This window comes from Pipistrellus kuhlii, unplaced genomic scaffold (assembly GCF_014108245.1).
Source record: "Pipistrellus kuhlii isolate mPipKuh1 unplaced genomic scaffold, mPipKuh1.p scaffold_m20_p_17, whole genome shotgun sequence".
In the NCBI taxonomy this organism is placed as follows: domain Eukaryota; kingdom Metazoa; phylum Chordata; class Mammalia; order Chiroptera; family Vespertilionidae; genus Pipistrellus; species Pipistrellus kuhlii.
Window position 1 is genome coordinate 20,729,981 of NW_023425482.1, and position 13,665 is coordinate 20,743,645.

General features: G+C 50.0%; 1 protein-coding gene across 5 annotated transcripts in view; it reads left to right on the forward strand.

The window, feature by feature from the left end:
- The window catches only part of RANBP10 (RAN binding protein 10), an 84,750-nt gene that overhangs the window by 40,952 nt on the left and 30,133 nt on the right, over positions 1 to 13,665 (forward strand). For 4 of the 5 annotated variants that reach the window (XM_036441458.2, XM_045582772.1, XM_036441462.2 and 1 more), the window contains 9 exons: positions 4,569 to 4,591; positions 6,172 to 6,356; positions 9,311 to 9,423; positions 10,787 to 10,895; positions 11,006 to 11,154; positions 11,336 to 11,543; positions 12,211 to 12,332; positions 12,776 to 12,921; positions 13,208 to 13,319. In XM_036441458.2, the coding sequence (XP_036297351.1) occupies positions 4,569 to 4,591; positions 6,172 to 6,356; positions 9,311 to 9,423; positions 10,787 to 10,895; positions 11,006 to 11,154; positions 11,336 to 11,543; positions 12,211 to 12,332; positions 12,776 to 12,921; positions 13,208 to 13,319 (1,167 nt within the window). The remainder of the gene's footprint in view (positions 1 to 4,568; positions 4,592 to 6,171; positions 6,357 to 9,310; positions 9,424 to 10,786; positions 10,896 to 11,005; positions 11,155 to 11,335; positions 11,544 to 12,210; positions 12,333 to 12,775; positions 12,922 to 13,207; positions 13,320 to 13,665) is intronic. The other variant, XM_036441459.2, reaches the window with a different exon arrangement.

Below are 13,665 nucleotides of genomic sequence, written 5' to 3' on the forward strand. Positions count from 1 at the left end.
TTCCCTTGGCTTGAGGGGCAGTTAAAAGGAGGTTGCCACTCCCCACAGCCCTTCAGTGGCTTTTCCAGGAGCTGAGCCCAGGCAGAATCAAGGGACCTGTTGGAAGTGGGGTTTGCTGGTGGCTGGGTTGAGTGATCAGGAGCCAGCATTCCTCAACAAGGCAGTCAGATGCCACAGTCCCGTGTGGGCATCAAGAGCATTGCACAGACGCTGCGTAGCCGACTCAGGTGCACACCAGAGAAACTCTCCCCTGAAATTCATGGCCACCTTGCTACAGTTGCTGATATCCCACTGGTGAGGCACTAGTAGCTGAAGGAGAAGGCCAAGGTCTCCAGATGGCTCTTCCCTCCCCACTTTGTTCTTTGACTTTAGTTATTTCCTGGATCTTGGTTTTTCTGCTGTCACCGTCCCAGGAGTCACTGCTATGGGTTCTCTTGGGTAAAGAGCACCCTCTGTATCCAGGCCAGTCCCTTCTGCTCTGGATTCCTTCCTTCCTTTATATTCTTCCAGCTTGTCCATACCTTGGTCTACCTGGCTATGGGACCTACATTTTGAGATATACCCTACTGTCTACTGTGTATCTGCTCCTCCCTCTAGGCCCTAAATGAGTACCAGGGCCCATGAGCTCTTTGTCAGATCCCCAGGTCCATAAGGAGCTTACGGCTACCTTAATGTCAGTCCAAACCCTCACACTGTTTTTATTTTTTAAAATATATTTTATTGATTTTTTTACAGAGAGGAAGAGAGAGGGATAGAAAGTTAGAAACATTGTTGAGAGAGAATTCATCGATCAGCTGCCTCTTGCACACCCCCTACTGGGGATGTGCCCGCAACCAAGGTACTTGCCCTTGACTGGAATCAAACCTGGGACCTTTCAGTCCACAGGCTGATACTCTATCCACTGAGCCAAACCGGTTTTGTGTATATATATAGATTTAAAAATTGGGAGATAACAAGGGTAGGTCTTGAACCCTTTCGCCTATAGCTTGTTCGGGGTAAACACCAACCATGTAAGAATCACTTTATGTTATTTTGAAACTCATGTTTTTCTCTCTTGTCCACAAGGATAGTACTGAGACCTTACTAAAAATGATATCACCTGTCCCCTGCATTTTCCAGATCATGAAATTTAATAGAAAAGCAATGAACTTGGAGTGATAGACTACTTGGCGACTCTTCTAATGACCTTGTTTCCTTTTCACAAGCCAGCTTATCAATAAATGTGCTTCAGAATCTCATGTAGGATGAATTGAGCCAATCACTGCTCTCTAACCCCAGAACCTTTTCCCCTTTATAGAGGAATGATGTTTCCTGGCCTCCCCGTTAATTTCATTTATCTTATTGTCCTCTATCACAGCACTCTCCCTTTATGGCTTTGAACAGTTGTCTGTGTAATGATTAGTTGCATGCCATCTCTCTTGCAGAACTTTTAGGGCCAAGCTTGCAGCTGGTTTTCTAGTGCTTATCACATGGCCAAGCTCCTGGGAGGTCTCAGCAGATATTTGACAGATGGGTGATTGAGCAGGTGAATGGAGACAGGAGACTGATGGCTCATCCACAAGTAGTCGGTATACTAGTTCTAGTAGAGTCATTTTTATACTGCTCTGCACTCTCACAGGTGGTTACTGTTTCTTAATTAAAATATACTTGTACTGCCTAAACCCGTTTGGCTCAGTGGATAGAGCGTCAGCCTGCGGACTGAAAGGTCCCGGGTTCGATTCCAGTCAAGGGCATGTACCTTGGTTGCGGGCACATCCCCAGTAGGGGGTCTGCAAGAGGCAGCTGATCGATGACTCTCTAAAAGTTCTGCAAGCTTGGCCCTAAAAGTTCATCGGTGTTTCTAACACTCTATCCCTCTCTCTTCCTCTCTGTAACAAATCAATAAAATATATTAAATATATATATATATTTAAATAAATATATATTTATAAATATGTGTATTTATAAATATATATCAATAAAATATATTAAAAATATATATTTAATATATATATTTATAAATATATATAAATATATATTTATATATTTATAAATATATAAATCAATAAAATATATTAAATATATATTTAAATATATATTTATAATATATAAAATATATTAAATATATATATTTAAATATATATTAAATATATATTTAAATATATATATTAAATATATTAAAAAATATATATATATACACTTTTACTGATTTCAGAGAGGAAGGGAAGGTGAGCGAGACATAGAAACATCGGTGATGAGAGAGAATCACCGGTTGGCTGCCTCCTGCACGCCCCCCATTCCCCCTAACTGGGGATCTACACCGGCTGGGCTTTCACAGGTTCTTTATACCCTCAACCTCATTGAACCCTATGTCTGTTTGGCTCAGAGACTTCTCATCAGCAAATTAAGAGTGTCTTGTTTGCATCCTGGATCTTTTCTTGGACCTTCTTACTGTGGGCCAACCCAGATGTTTTCATCACAGTGGCCTTGCAGAGGCTCCCAGAGATCTTTTCCAGTGTAATAGGGGGTGGAGTCGCCTCTTTCCTCATCCTCCTGGAAGCACTTCAAGGTTTTATCCTTCCTGAGTGCCATAGACAGAGTTGGGTAAGCCTGGGTAGGCCATTCCTTGCCCAGAAGTGTGGCAGTTGCCTCACCTGGTGGCACAACTGCGGTCAAATTGTACACAGACCTTACAGTTCATGAAGCAGCTTTTCTTCAGTTGGACAGATTTTTTTTCTTGTTAATCCTCACCCTAGGATATTTTTCCATTGATTTTTAGAGAAAGTGGAAGAGAGAGGGAAAGACAGAGAAATATCGATGTGAGAGAAATACTTCGATTGGTTGCCTCCTACATGCACCCCAACCAGGAGAGGAGCCTGCAACAAGGTACATGTCTGAGACCCTTCAGTTTGCAAACTTATGCTTTTTCCACTGAGACAAACTGGCTAGGGCCAGATGGGCAGCTTTCATAAAGTATCTCAGTTTCTCTCTTGAGGTGTCAGAATTAGTGTTATTCCTTTTTTTTTCTTCTTTCAGTTTGCCAAAGGTAAACAGATGGAGCCTGAACTTCCCCTTCTTCCAGGGTTCTGTGGGAAGGGAGAGAGAGAGAAAGAAACAAAGAAGCACCCATTGGCTGCCTTCAGCATGCTCCCTCCTGGGGATCAAGCCCACAAATCCAGGCATGTGCCCTGACCCGGAATCGAACCAGCAACCTTTCAGTACACAGGGTGATGCCCAGTGAACCGAGCTACACCAGCCAGGCCTAAATGGTTTCTTGTTAAACACTGAGCCCAGTGTCCAGCACAGAAGAAACATGTGGTATGCATTGGCTACCTGTCAGTCTTCTGGCTCCAGGTTTACTGGGAGACCTATGGTTAGACCCCTCACCTATTCTGTCTTTTGGGGTTTCAGTTTCTTTTTTGGGTGCTGTTAGAAAAGGAGACTAGGACTTCTAAGGAGTCAGTGGTTTGGAAACCTTTCAGGGCAAGAGCTCAGGAGTTTCTAAAAGGTAGTAAGAATTTATCTAAAGTAAAATTAAAAAATTGGAAGGCTATGAGTCCTCAGAACAGTCTCCTTTGGCTCTGTCGCTTCTCAATCTGTAGAACACGAGTGCTCTGGGGGATATTCTGAGGCCTCTCTCCTGCTCAGACCTGCTCAGATATTTGGGGTCCCGCTCCCCTCTACCCTCACTTCTGATTCATGGTGAGGTCCCTGGAAACACAACCTCTTCTCTTGACAGGAGAGTTCAGAGGGTGCACAGGCCAGTGTTAAGCTGGGCTTTGTTGCCTTTGGGGAGCTCTGGGGACTCTGGAAATGGGCAGCCATCACCCTCACTGTCTCCAGTGCTAACAGCTAAGAGATGATTTTGGAGTGTCAGACTAGGACTGAGTTCAGCCCTACCATTTCTGTTAATTTTATGACTATTGGCAAATCATTTAACTTCTGAGGTTTTCTTTCTTCAGAGGAAATAAAGGATAAGAAAGCCTGCTTCCCAGAGTTGGTATGAGGATCAGATGAGTTAATGAATGGAAAAAGGGCCTGGCATATATAATAGGTTTCCATCAATGTGTGTTGGGTCCAGAGAAGGATTAGGCCTGGAAAGGCCTCAGGGGTAGGTAGACCATTTGATTTTAATCTTTTCTAGTAGGCTTTTCCTGAGAGAATGGAAACACTGTAGACAAATATTTTAAATATGTTTTTATTGATTTTGAAGTGAGGAAGGGAGAGAGAAGGAGAGAGAGAGAGACACACACACACATTCATCAGTTGCCTCCATCCAGTACACACTCTGACTGGGGATGGAAACTACAACCTGAGTATGTGCCCTGATCCAGAATCGAACTGGTGACCTTTTGGTGCACGGAACGACGCTCAACCAACTGAGACACACTGGCCAGGGCCAAATATTTAAGTGTCAATCTGACATCATTCCTGTCCGGGCCATCCAGCAAAGGGAAGGCCGCAATCTAAAACTCTCGGGCCTTAGCATGTGCTTGGCCTCCACCATAGGGTAGATGTGGTGACCAGCCCCTCCTCACCAACTGTGATGGACCACCTGTGAGCTCATGACTGTTTCTTTCCCTCCACAGGTATAGCCTTCACAGATCTCCCGGTAAGTACTACCATTGGGTCTTCCCCCCTTTAGGGGCTTTTGGGGGCTTGGTTATGGTGGTACCGGGAAGTGCAGGGTGTGAAATCTGCCCTTTCCCCACCCAGGGATATGGACTATATTGTCTACTTGAGGGTACAGCTTGTCTTTCTCCAGTAGCGAGGGCTGGTCTTCCTCCATGACTCTTAGCAGGTGCAGTGATTTGTGGCATTTCCAAAGACAGCTGGGGAAGGGGGTGGGGGGTGGAGATAAGGGTAGCCCCATGGCTCAGCTGCTCTGAGCCAGTTCTGTGACTTACAGCCAATGGATTGGGGTTCAGAGCGTAGACAATTGCTCCTGAACTGTTAGGTCCCTGTGCATGCCCATCAGAGATCCCCGAGGAAAGCCAGTACCCTAGGGAACTTGAGCCTGCTACCTTGCATGAGCCAGAGAGGTGAGCTTTGTGGGGTCTCTCTTCTTGGAAAAGGGTGATGTTTCCTGCTGCTCAGTTCAGGGCTCATCCTCACCTGCATCCCTTTATTAATGGTCATCATGGGCCTCATCCTATGCAGACTTCCACCCATGTGCTGGGAGCCGGGCTCCCTGCTCTGCTTGTCCTGGCCGTGTTCTGGAAGGAGCAAGGGTTTGCTGGCTCTGGTGGCTGCTTTCAGATCCTGGAGCCTTGTGATCTGCGAAGCCCAGATGGCAGCACCCAGGATCCTGTTAGAACCTCTTGTCTGTAGATCAGAATCCTTTTCTCCCTGAGGCCTCAGAAAGGGGCCATGGTCCTAGGCAAAGGGAATAGACACTGAAGGAGAATCCTGACTAGGGAAGAGTCTAGTTGCAGAGATGTGACATGAAACAGCCAGACATGAATGTGGTCAGTAGTTGTGGGGTGCCACGGGAGGCACTGAGTGAGGGAGTGACCCGGCAAAAGCTGGTCATGGCAGGGAATAGAGAGAAAGCAGGGAGCCCCACACCCACGGAGGGACATGCCCAAACCTCAGTGGCCTGAAGATCCTCTTAATGAGTCTCTGACAGGAAGGGCAGTGGCCTCTCTCTGCACTTTGTCAGCGTTAGGGGCTCTAAACCACCTGACTTCTTTCGCCATGCTCTCCTCTTCCTGCCTTCCTTTCCTGCCTCCCCTGTCTTCCTGCCCCCTCATATACCCTTTTTTTGTGGCAAAGGGATCCTGTAACCCATGCCTGCGGCAGATCTTCACAGGCACACACACCTTCAGGGTCCTGGAGCCCCACCTGCCTTTCTGTGCCCTGGCTGAGTCCCTGAGAGGGGCCTTGGGCCTTGGGCTTTGGGCTTTGGGGAACACCATAGCCTCTGATGCAGGGAAGGAGACTCCATGTGGGGCCTGTCTTGCTTTGCTTTTGCTTTTTCCCCTCAAGTTTTGGGGACTAGTGTCTGGTAGGGAGGTGGGCAGAATGTGGCTCAGCGCTGCCACCTCCAGCCTTGCTGCAGTTCTCTCACAGCCAGAGCAGTGGCCTGTGGGAGCCAAGCCGGCCTGCCTTCCCGCTCTGCCCCGGAGGCGAGGAGAGGCCTGCCGCCCCACTGCCCTCAGGGCCTGACTGACATTTCATTCTCCTCCTCAGGCCAACCTCTACCCCACCGTAGGCCTGCAGACACCCGGGGAGATTGTGGACGCCAACTTTGGGCAGCAGCCCTTCCTGTTTGACATTGAGGACTACATGCGGGAGTGGCGTGCCAAGGTCCAGGGCACTGTCCACTGCTTCCCCATCAGTGCCCGGCTTGGCGAGTGGCAGGCGGTGCTACAGAAGTGAGTGCCCTGCTCCTGCCCTTCCCCAGCCCTGCCCCATCCCAGGGGCCTCACTGCCCTGTAGGCCCCTTACGAACTCCAGTGGGTAGTGTTCCTTCCTGAAAGCTCTCCCAGATGACTCTGCCTGCTGCTGTTCTGCTTCCCTCTTATCTGATGGGTAGCTCCATTCAGTTCTCCAGATCTCCTGTTAATTAAACTTTTCCCTCCTGCCCCCCAACTGGATCTAATGGCTCCATATATAATACCACCAGCAGGGCTGTTTTGCCTCCCCAGGTGGTTTTGCAGAGGATGTCCTAGGGTGCCATCTGGTTTCTTCCTCTGTAGATTTATTTTCACCATAATTCTGGCCTGAGGTCACTTTTCAGGGTCAGCATCCAGCTAAGTCCCAGGCATTCATGTCATTGGTGGCAGGAAGACAGTCCTTCCTTGAACCAGCCTAGCCGGCTCTTGGCTGATTAGTTCCCAGGCTGTCCTGGAGGCCAGTCTTGCCGAGAATCCCAAGGGAGGTCAGGTTTGGGTCTCTCGTCCACTTCACTAGTTGCAGGCCTGGGTGAGGCAATGACCAGTCCCCACTCTGCCAGAAGGAGGGTTAGCTTGTTCGCTTGGTTCCCAAGGATAGGCAGTGAATGGCTAGGCTTCCACTAGCCCTGGTCCCTTGGGTTGGGTTCTTTGTGTAGTTTTCCTTCCTTGAGGGATTGAAATTGAGCCAAGCCCTAGGGAGAGCTGAGGTAGGATGAGGTGGCCAGACCCTTCTCAGGAAGAGCAGCTCTGCTACGTTTTGTTCCCAGCGCCCAGAGCTAACGAGAAACTCATCCTGGGAAGGCCAGCTCAGTGCCTGTCCCTGCAGCACACGGAGCTGCCCCAGCTGTGTGGGTGAGGGACTGATACTCTCAGCTGAAAGGGCTTGGGCTCAGCACGCGGGTGTTACTTGTTTACATGTGTGTGTCTGTGTGCCTGTGTGTGTTCATAGGTAGTATTTGCCAACACCTGAATATAACTTGTTAATGGCCATATTATCTAGAAGACAAATTTGCTACAAGTTCCTTGACTGGCTTCCCTTGGTGGGAGGTTCAGGTTAATTCCTGTGTTTTGCTTTTATAGATAACCCTTTTGTACATTGAGTTTTTCTTAAGATTTTTTTTTTTTTTTTTTTTTTTTTTTTTGCCTGGCTGGTGTTGCTCAGTGGTTGAGCATCAACTCCTGAACCAGGAGGTCACGGTTCAATTCCCAGTCAGGGCACATGCCCAGGTTGTGGGCTCCATCCCCAGTAAGGGACATACAGGAGGCAGAGGACTGATGTTTATCTCTCCTTGATGTTTTCTATCTCTTCCTCTCCCTTCCTGTCTCTCTCTCAAATCAATAAAATCAATTTAGAAAAAAAATTATTTTCTTGATGCCCTTTCAAGCAATGGAATTATTGAATCAAAGAGACTGGACAGTTTAGTGGCATCTGATATGCATATGAACTCATCTGAAACATGTGTCGTCAAAAAACTTTGCCGGTGCATTTATAATAAAATATAATTATAAGAATTTTTACTGCCCAGCTGGTGTGGCTCAGTGGTTGAGCATTTTCCTATGAACCAGGAGGTCACAGTTCTATTCCCAGTTGGGGCACATGCTTATGTGGCCAGACTTGATCCTCCGTGTGGGGCATGCAAGAGGCAGCTGATCAATGCTTGTCTCTCATCGATTTTTCTATCTTTCCCTCTCTCTTCCTCTCTGGAAAAAAAATAATAATAAAAATAATAAATATATATATGTATATATATATATATATATTCTATATATATATATATATATATATGAATCATTACTTAGACTATAGCATTAAGATACATAATTTCATAATAAGAGTCTGTATTTATTGACTTCTTACTTTGTGCTGGGCACTTTATGTCAGCTCATTTACCCCCCTGGAACACAAGGGGCACTCAGCTAAACTTCTGTACCTTGCTCATGACAGACCTTCAGATGTGTGTCTGCAACTCTAATAGTGCCATTAATCACATGCTATCCATCAGATGTGAGGGCTCTTCCTTCTGCTCTGCATGTGTATGCATGCACACGTGGGATTAAATGGCTGCTGGGCCTTGGGCTTCTCAGAACTATTTTCCAAAGATTGTGCTCCTGTTGGCCATGGTGTTGCCTGTTATCTTGGTTCCCCAGGGCCCTGAATTGTGACATATCAGGAGGAACTTGTTCGTGGGTTAGTTCCTCATGACCCTTTAGAGCCAGCACACCTGAGGCCCAAGCGAGCTAGAATGTTCCTGCCAGGCACGTGGGGCAGCCCACAGAGGAGCTCCTGTGTCTGTTGAAAGTATGCACGTGGCGTGCATTCTCCCTGGCTGGGCAGCTGCCAGACCGCTTGGCAGGCTGCCTTTCCAGGAAGCCCTCAGAGACTGCTGAACATCTCTGGACCTGCCGCATTTCACAGCAGGCAGCTGCTTCTTCAAGATGGTGTGTGTGCTTTTGTTACCGTGCTTGCCCACTTGTGGGCAGCATATCCCAAAGAAACTCCTCCAAGCCCTGAGGACAGATGTGACCAGCCCCACCCAGCCTGACTGCAGGAATTTTCATTTTGTTTCAACCCCTTGGTTCTCATTCTGTGGAAGTTGCGCCTCTAAGATGTTAGGGAAGACCTAACAGGGAAATTGTCTCATCAGGTGATCAGTGAGAAATGTAGTTCTTTTTTTTTTTTTTTTTTTTTTAACATTTTTTTAATTACAGTTTACATTCAGTATTATTTTGTATAATTTCTGGTGTACAGCATAGTGATTAGTCGTATACTTTACAAAGTGTCCCCCTGACATTTTAAGAACCCACCTGATACCAGACATCGTTACTACATTATTGACTATATTCCCTATGCGGTACTTGACATCCTTGTGACTATTTGGTAACTATGAGAAATGCAATTCTTGAGTGTCACCTGAGCATTTCCTTTCTTCTAGCATGGTCTCATCTTACCTGGTGCATCATGGGTATTGTGCCACAGCCACAGCTTTTGCCCGAATGACTGAAACCCCGATTCAGGAAGAGCAAGCGTCCATAAAGAACAGACAAAGTAAGGTTGATTCTCCTCTCCCTTCTCCCTCCCTCCCTCACCTGTCCCTAACTCTGCTGTCTGGCTCATGCCAGCCTGGGTAACCTGCCAGGATTCCATTCAGCTCTGGTCCTCACCACCAGGAGACCAGCTCAGAGCCCCAACCCAGCCCCAGGCCCTGCTTCTGTCCCTCCTTTAGGACAGTGCTGCCCAGATGGACAGTCTGCAGCATGGGAATATCAGTGCCACCTCCCTAATGCACTCTCTGCTGGCCTGGCTGGCTGGATCTCACTCCCCCCGTGCTTCCTTCCCCCTGAATCCTGCTTTTACTCAGCATCTTGTTCATGGTCTTCTGACAAGAGTTTGTTTGCATCATGGACCATTGTCTTTCCTTTCACATCATTTTACTCAACTTTAGTAGTTCTTCCTTCTGCCCATAAAGATGACTGAAGTAATCAGTGCGAAATCTGATGCTCAGAGGCTGCTGTGTTAGTACCTGTCTCTGCTCCCCACCTCTGGTCCTGCCCTGTGCAGACAACCAAAGGCAGGAGCCAAAGGAGGCTTTCCTGGTGTTCATACCGGCCTTTGTTCTGTGGGGCTCGTTTATGGAAAGAGGGTATTGACCAAGAGGAACAGGGCCCAGGAAAGAAATAGGAAGAGTGAGGGAGAATGGGTATGTGTGGACATGTGTGTCTGTGTTTGCCTGCTTGTGTCTCTCTGAGCCTGCCGTCTCTGTGTATGTGCATGTGTCTGTGTCTCCCCTGAGAAGCTACGCCCATCCAGACAAACAGAAAAGGATTCCAGACTTGGGATCTATGAATGAGAGTTTCAGACCCAGAAGTCACTCCAGCAAGACGTACCAGGCCCCAGGGCAAGAGCAAGATGCTGATGCCTGAGAGATGTCAACGTCAGAGATGCCAGTGTGAGGAGGAGGATCTTCTCTCCCGCAGGGAGCATGCTGCAGCCCCTGAAGACTGCCAAGACATGGGCTCTCACCCAGAAACCAGTGTCCTCCATTGCCCCTCCCCTGTGAGGCCTGAAAAGAGAGAAATCTGTCTGAAGAGGAGCTCTTAGAGTCACTGAACTGCTTGGATGCCAATCCCCCCATCATGTTCCAACAGCCATGTTCCAACAAGCCTCCAAACTTGCCCTGGGCTGAGAGTCCCTGCTCTGTTTTCCCCTCTTATTCTTTGAGGACTCCTAATGCTTGGCAGAAACCAGGGTCTATTGTGGGACTGGATGGCCAGGCTCTTTCTTCAGCCTCTTCTATGAGCCAGCTCACCTGACTGCCGGCTGTCTGTGCTCAGGGCTGGCAGTGTGCAGGCTGCGGCTCTGCGGACGGTCTTCAGCCCCCCACTCACTGCTGTGTTTTTGCTCTCTGCAGAGATCCAGAAGTTGGTACTGGAGGGCCGTGTGGGTGAGGCCATTGAGACCACACAGCACTTCTACCCAGGGCTGCTAGAACACAACCCCAACCTGCTCTTCATGCTCAAGTAAGTTTTGGGGCCTCCCGGCTCCCCCATAGCCCAGCCCTTCTCAGCTGGTGGTGGAAACATGCAACCCGGACCAAGCCCAGAGCAGTGCCGCTCCGCTCCCTCTGCAGGTGCCGACAGTTTGTGGAGATGGTGAATGGGACTGACAGTGAGGTCCGCAGCTTGAGCTCCCGAAGCCCCAAGTCCCAGGACAGCTACCCTGGCTCCCCCAGCCTCAGCCCCCGACACGGCCCCAGTAGTTCCCACATGCACAATACAGGTCAGCCACTCTCCAGAGGCCTCTGGGAGATAGTCCACATACAAGACCCGTCCCGGGGCGGGGCTTACGGTTCGCTGCTGGATTTGGGAGAAGGGAAATGGGACCGACCGCTCTAGTCATCCCCAGGGCCCTGCTTGATGGCAAGTTGCTCCCCCTCTTCTGACCGTTCCCTGGCTTACAGGTGCAGATAGTCCCAGCTGCAGCAATGGCATCGCCTCCTCCAAGAGCAAACAGAACCACAGTAAATACCCCGCGCCCAGCTCCTCCTCGTCCTCCTCCGCGTCCTCCTCTTCCTCCTCGTCCCCATCCTCCGTCAATTATTCCGAGTCCAACTCAACAGATTCCACCAAGTCCCAGCCCCACAGCAGCACCAGTAACCAAGAGACCAGGTGCCTGTCTTAGATTCTTCCTCTGCCTTCTGCTCTGTGCCACCTGGGCACACTGCAGCCCATCTTTTGAGTACCGCCCCCTGCACTTCCTCCTCCACCTCCGTCCCAGGTCTGTGCTGGGCATTGACTCCGGCTTCTGGCCCCACCATGATTCAACTGCCACTTTACTCTGTCCTCTCTTTATCCAGAGGCACCCGCACTGCCAGGCTGAGAATGTGGTCTCCCACAGAGACCAGGCCTTAGGACCCCCAGAGTATACTAAAGGCACTTTTCCTCGGCTCGGCTTGGGGTCATCCACGTTGGACAGGCAGGGATTTCAGGCTACAGATACAAGTGGCCTTAGGGTTCGGGTCCGGAGGAGATGCCCGTTGGGTCTCACAGGCTCCTGTCATTTGGGGGTGGAGGGATGGTTAGGGGTGTGCCAACTCGGAGGAGGGTCAGCAAGGGGAGGGTCATAGAGGCAGCATGGGGACAAGAGTGAGAATCAGATGACACACCTCTGGCTGGTATCTCAGGAGGGGCCAAGTGTTAGAGCCTGGGAAGCCAGAGCTGTCCTTTCAAGCTCCTCGGAGCATTCAGTTAACCCACAGCATAGCTACAGGAGGCCCAAGCAAGCTGCTGCAACCACATCACCCTGGCCAACTCCCACCTCAACCCTTCTCCGCAGCGACAGTGAGATGGAGATGGAGGCGGAGCATTACCCCAACGGTGTGCTGGAGAGCATGTCCACGCGCATCGTCAATGGTGCCTATAAGCATGAGGACCTGCAGACAGATGAGTCCAGCATGGGTGAGGGCCGTGCTCCAGCATGGTGTTCCCTGGGCGGCACACTCAGTCCAGATGCCCCTTCCCCCTGGGAGGGGGTTGGGATGGGCAGGCTTTGGCGGCTTGAGGGGCGCTAGTAGACCTGGTTCACTGCCTCCTTAGCCAATCATTACTGGACGCTTGGGGTGGGAAGGCTAGAGGGAGTTGGTGGGAGTGGGCACCATGCATCTGTCCAGGGTAGGGAGAGGGAAAGCTTTTGAGCTGACCCCCAGAGCACATGCTAGGTGGACTAAGCACCTCAGCTATGATGGTCCACCTGCTCCTCCCAGCCCTCACTTGCCTCAGGCAGAAGCAGTACCCCTCACCCCAAGGTCATTCTTGCCATGTTCTCTTTGGTGTCCTCCCTCAAGTCCTCCCTTTCTCTCCTCACTCCTCCTGATGTGTTCTCTGCTGGACTCTGGGTGCAGATGATGGGCATCCTCGGCGGCAGCTATGTGGGGGCAACCAGGCTGCCACAGAAAGGATAATCCTGTTTGGCCGCGAGTTGCAGGCACTGAGTGAGCAGCTGGGCAGGGAGTATGGCAAGAATTTGGCCCACACGGAGATGCTGCAGGTACAGAACAAGCCAGGCCCTCATCCAGAGAGGGCCCCCATTTGGTAACGGAGGCATGGTGACTCTGGGAGGGTCCTCGGGACAGCAGCACCAGGACAGAGTGGGCTTCAGGCAAGTCTGCAACGGGGAATGGGACATCCAGGGTGTATTCTGCCCTCTTCTCGGCTCTAGGGAGGCCACAACCCTCCCTGACCCAACAATGGGGTGTGTTGGATCCTCACTGAGGGTCACAGAGGTGTGTGTGTAGTGTGTGCCACAATCTACTCAAGAGTGCCCTGTCCCTTAGGATGCTTTTAGCCTCTTGGCGTACTCAGACCCCTGGAGCTGCCCAGTTGGCCAGCAGCTTGACCCCATCCAGAGGGAGCCTGTGTGCGCCGCCCTCAACAGTGCTATTTTAGGTAAGTTGATCTCATAAAAATAGAAGCTTGCCCATGAGTGCACGGGTTGGCCCCTCCCTCTTCTCCTTAGGAATTGCTGACGTTTTTCCAAATCAGGGCGGAGAGCTCAACCCAGGAGCTCTCTGATGGCCCATAGGACTCTTGGGCTCCCGTGGCTGAGCCTAAATCCTTACCTCCCTCTGCCTAATTGAGTAGATTGTGATGGGCCCTAGGTTGTGACCGTGGGCCCAGGCCAGCCCACTGCTCTGAAGAAAGCAAAGGTCCTCTGGTTTCTGGCATGGCTGCAGGGTCATGGCCTGGTGGCTGGGACACACACACAGACACGTGAACACTCTGTTTCAAAGGG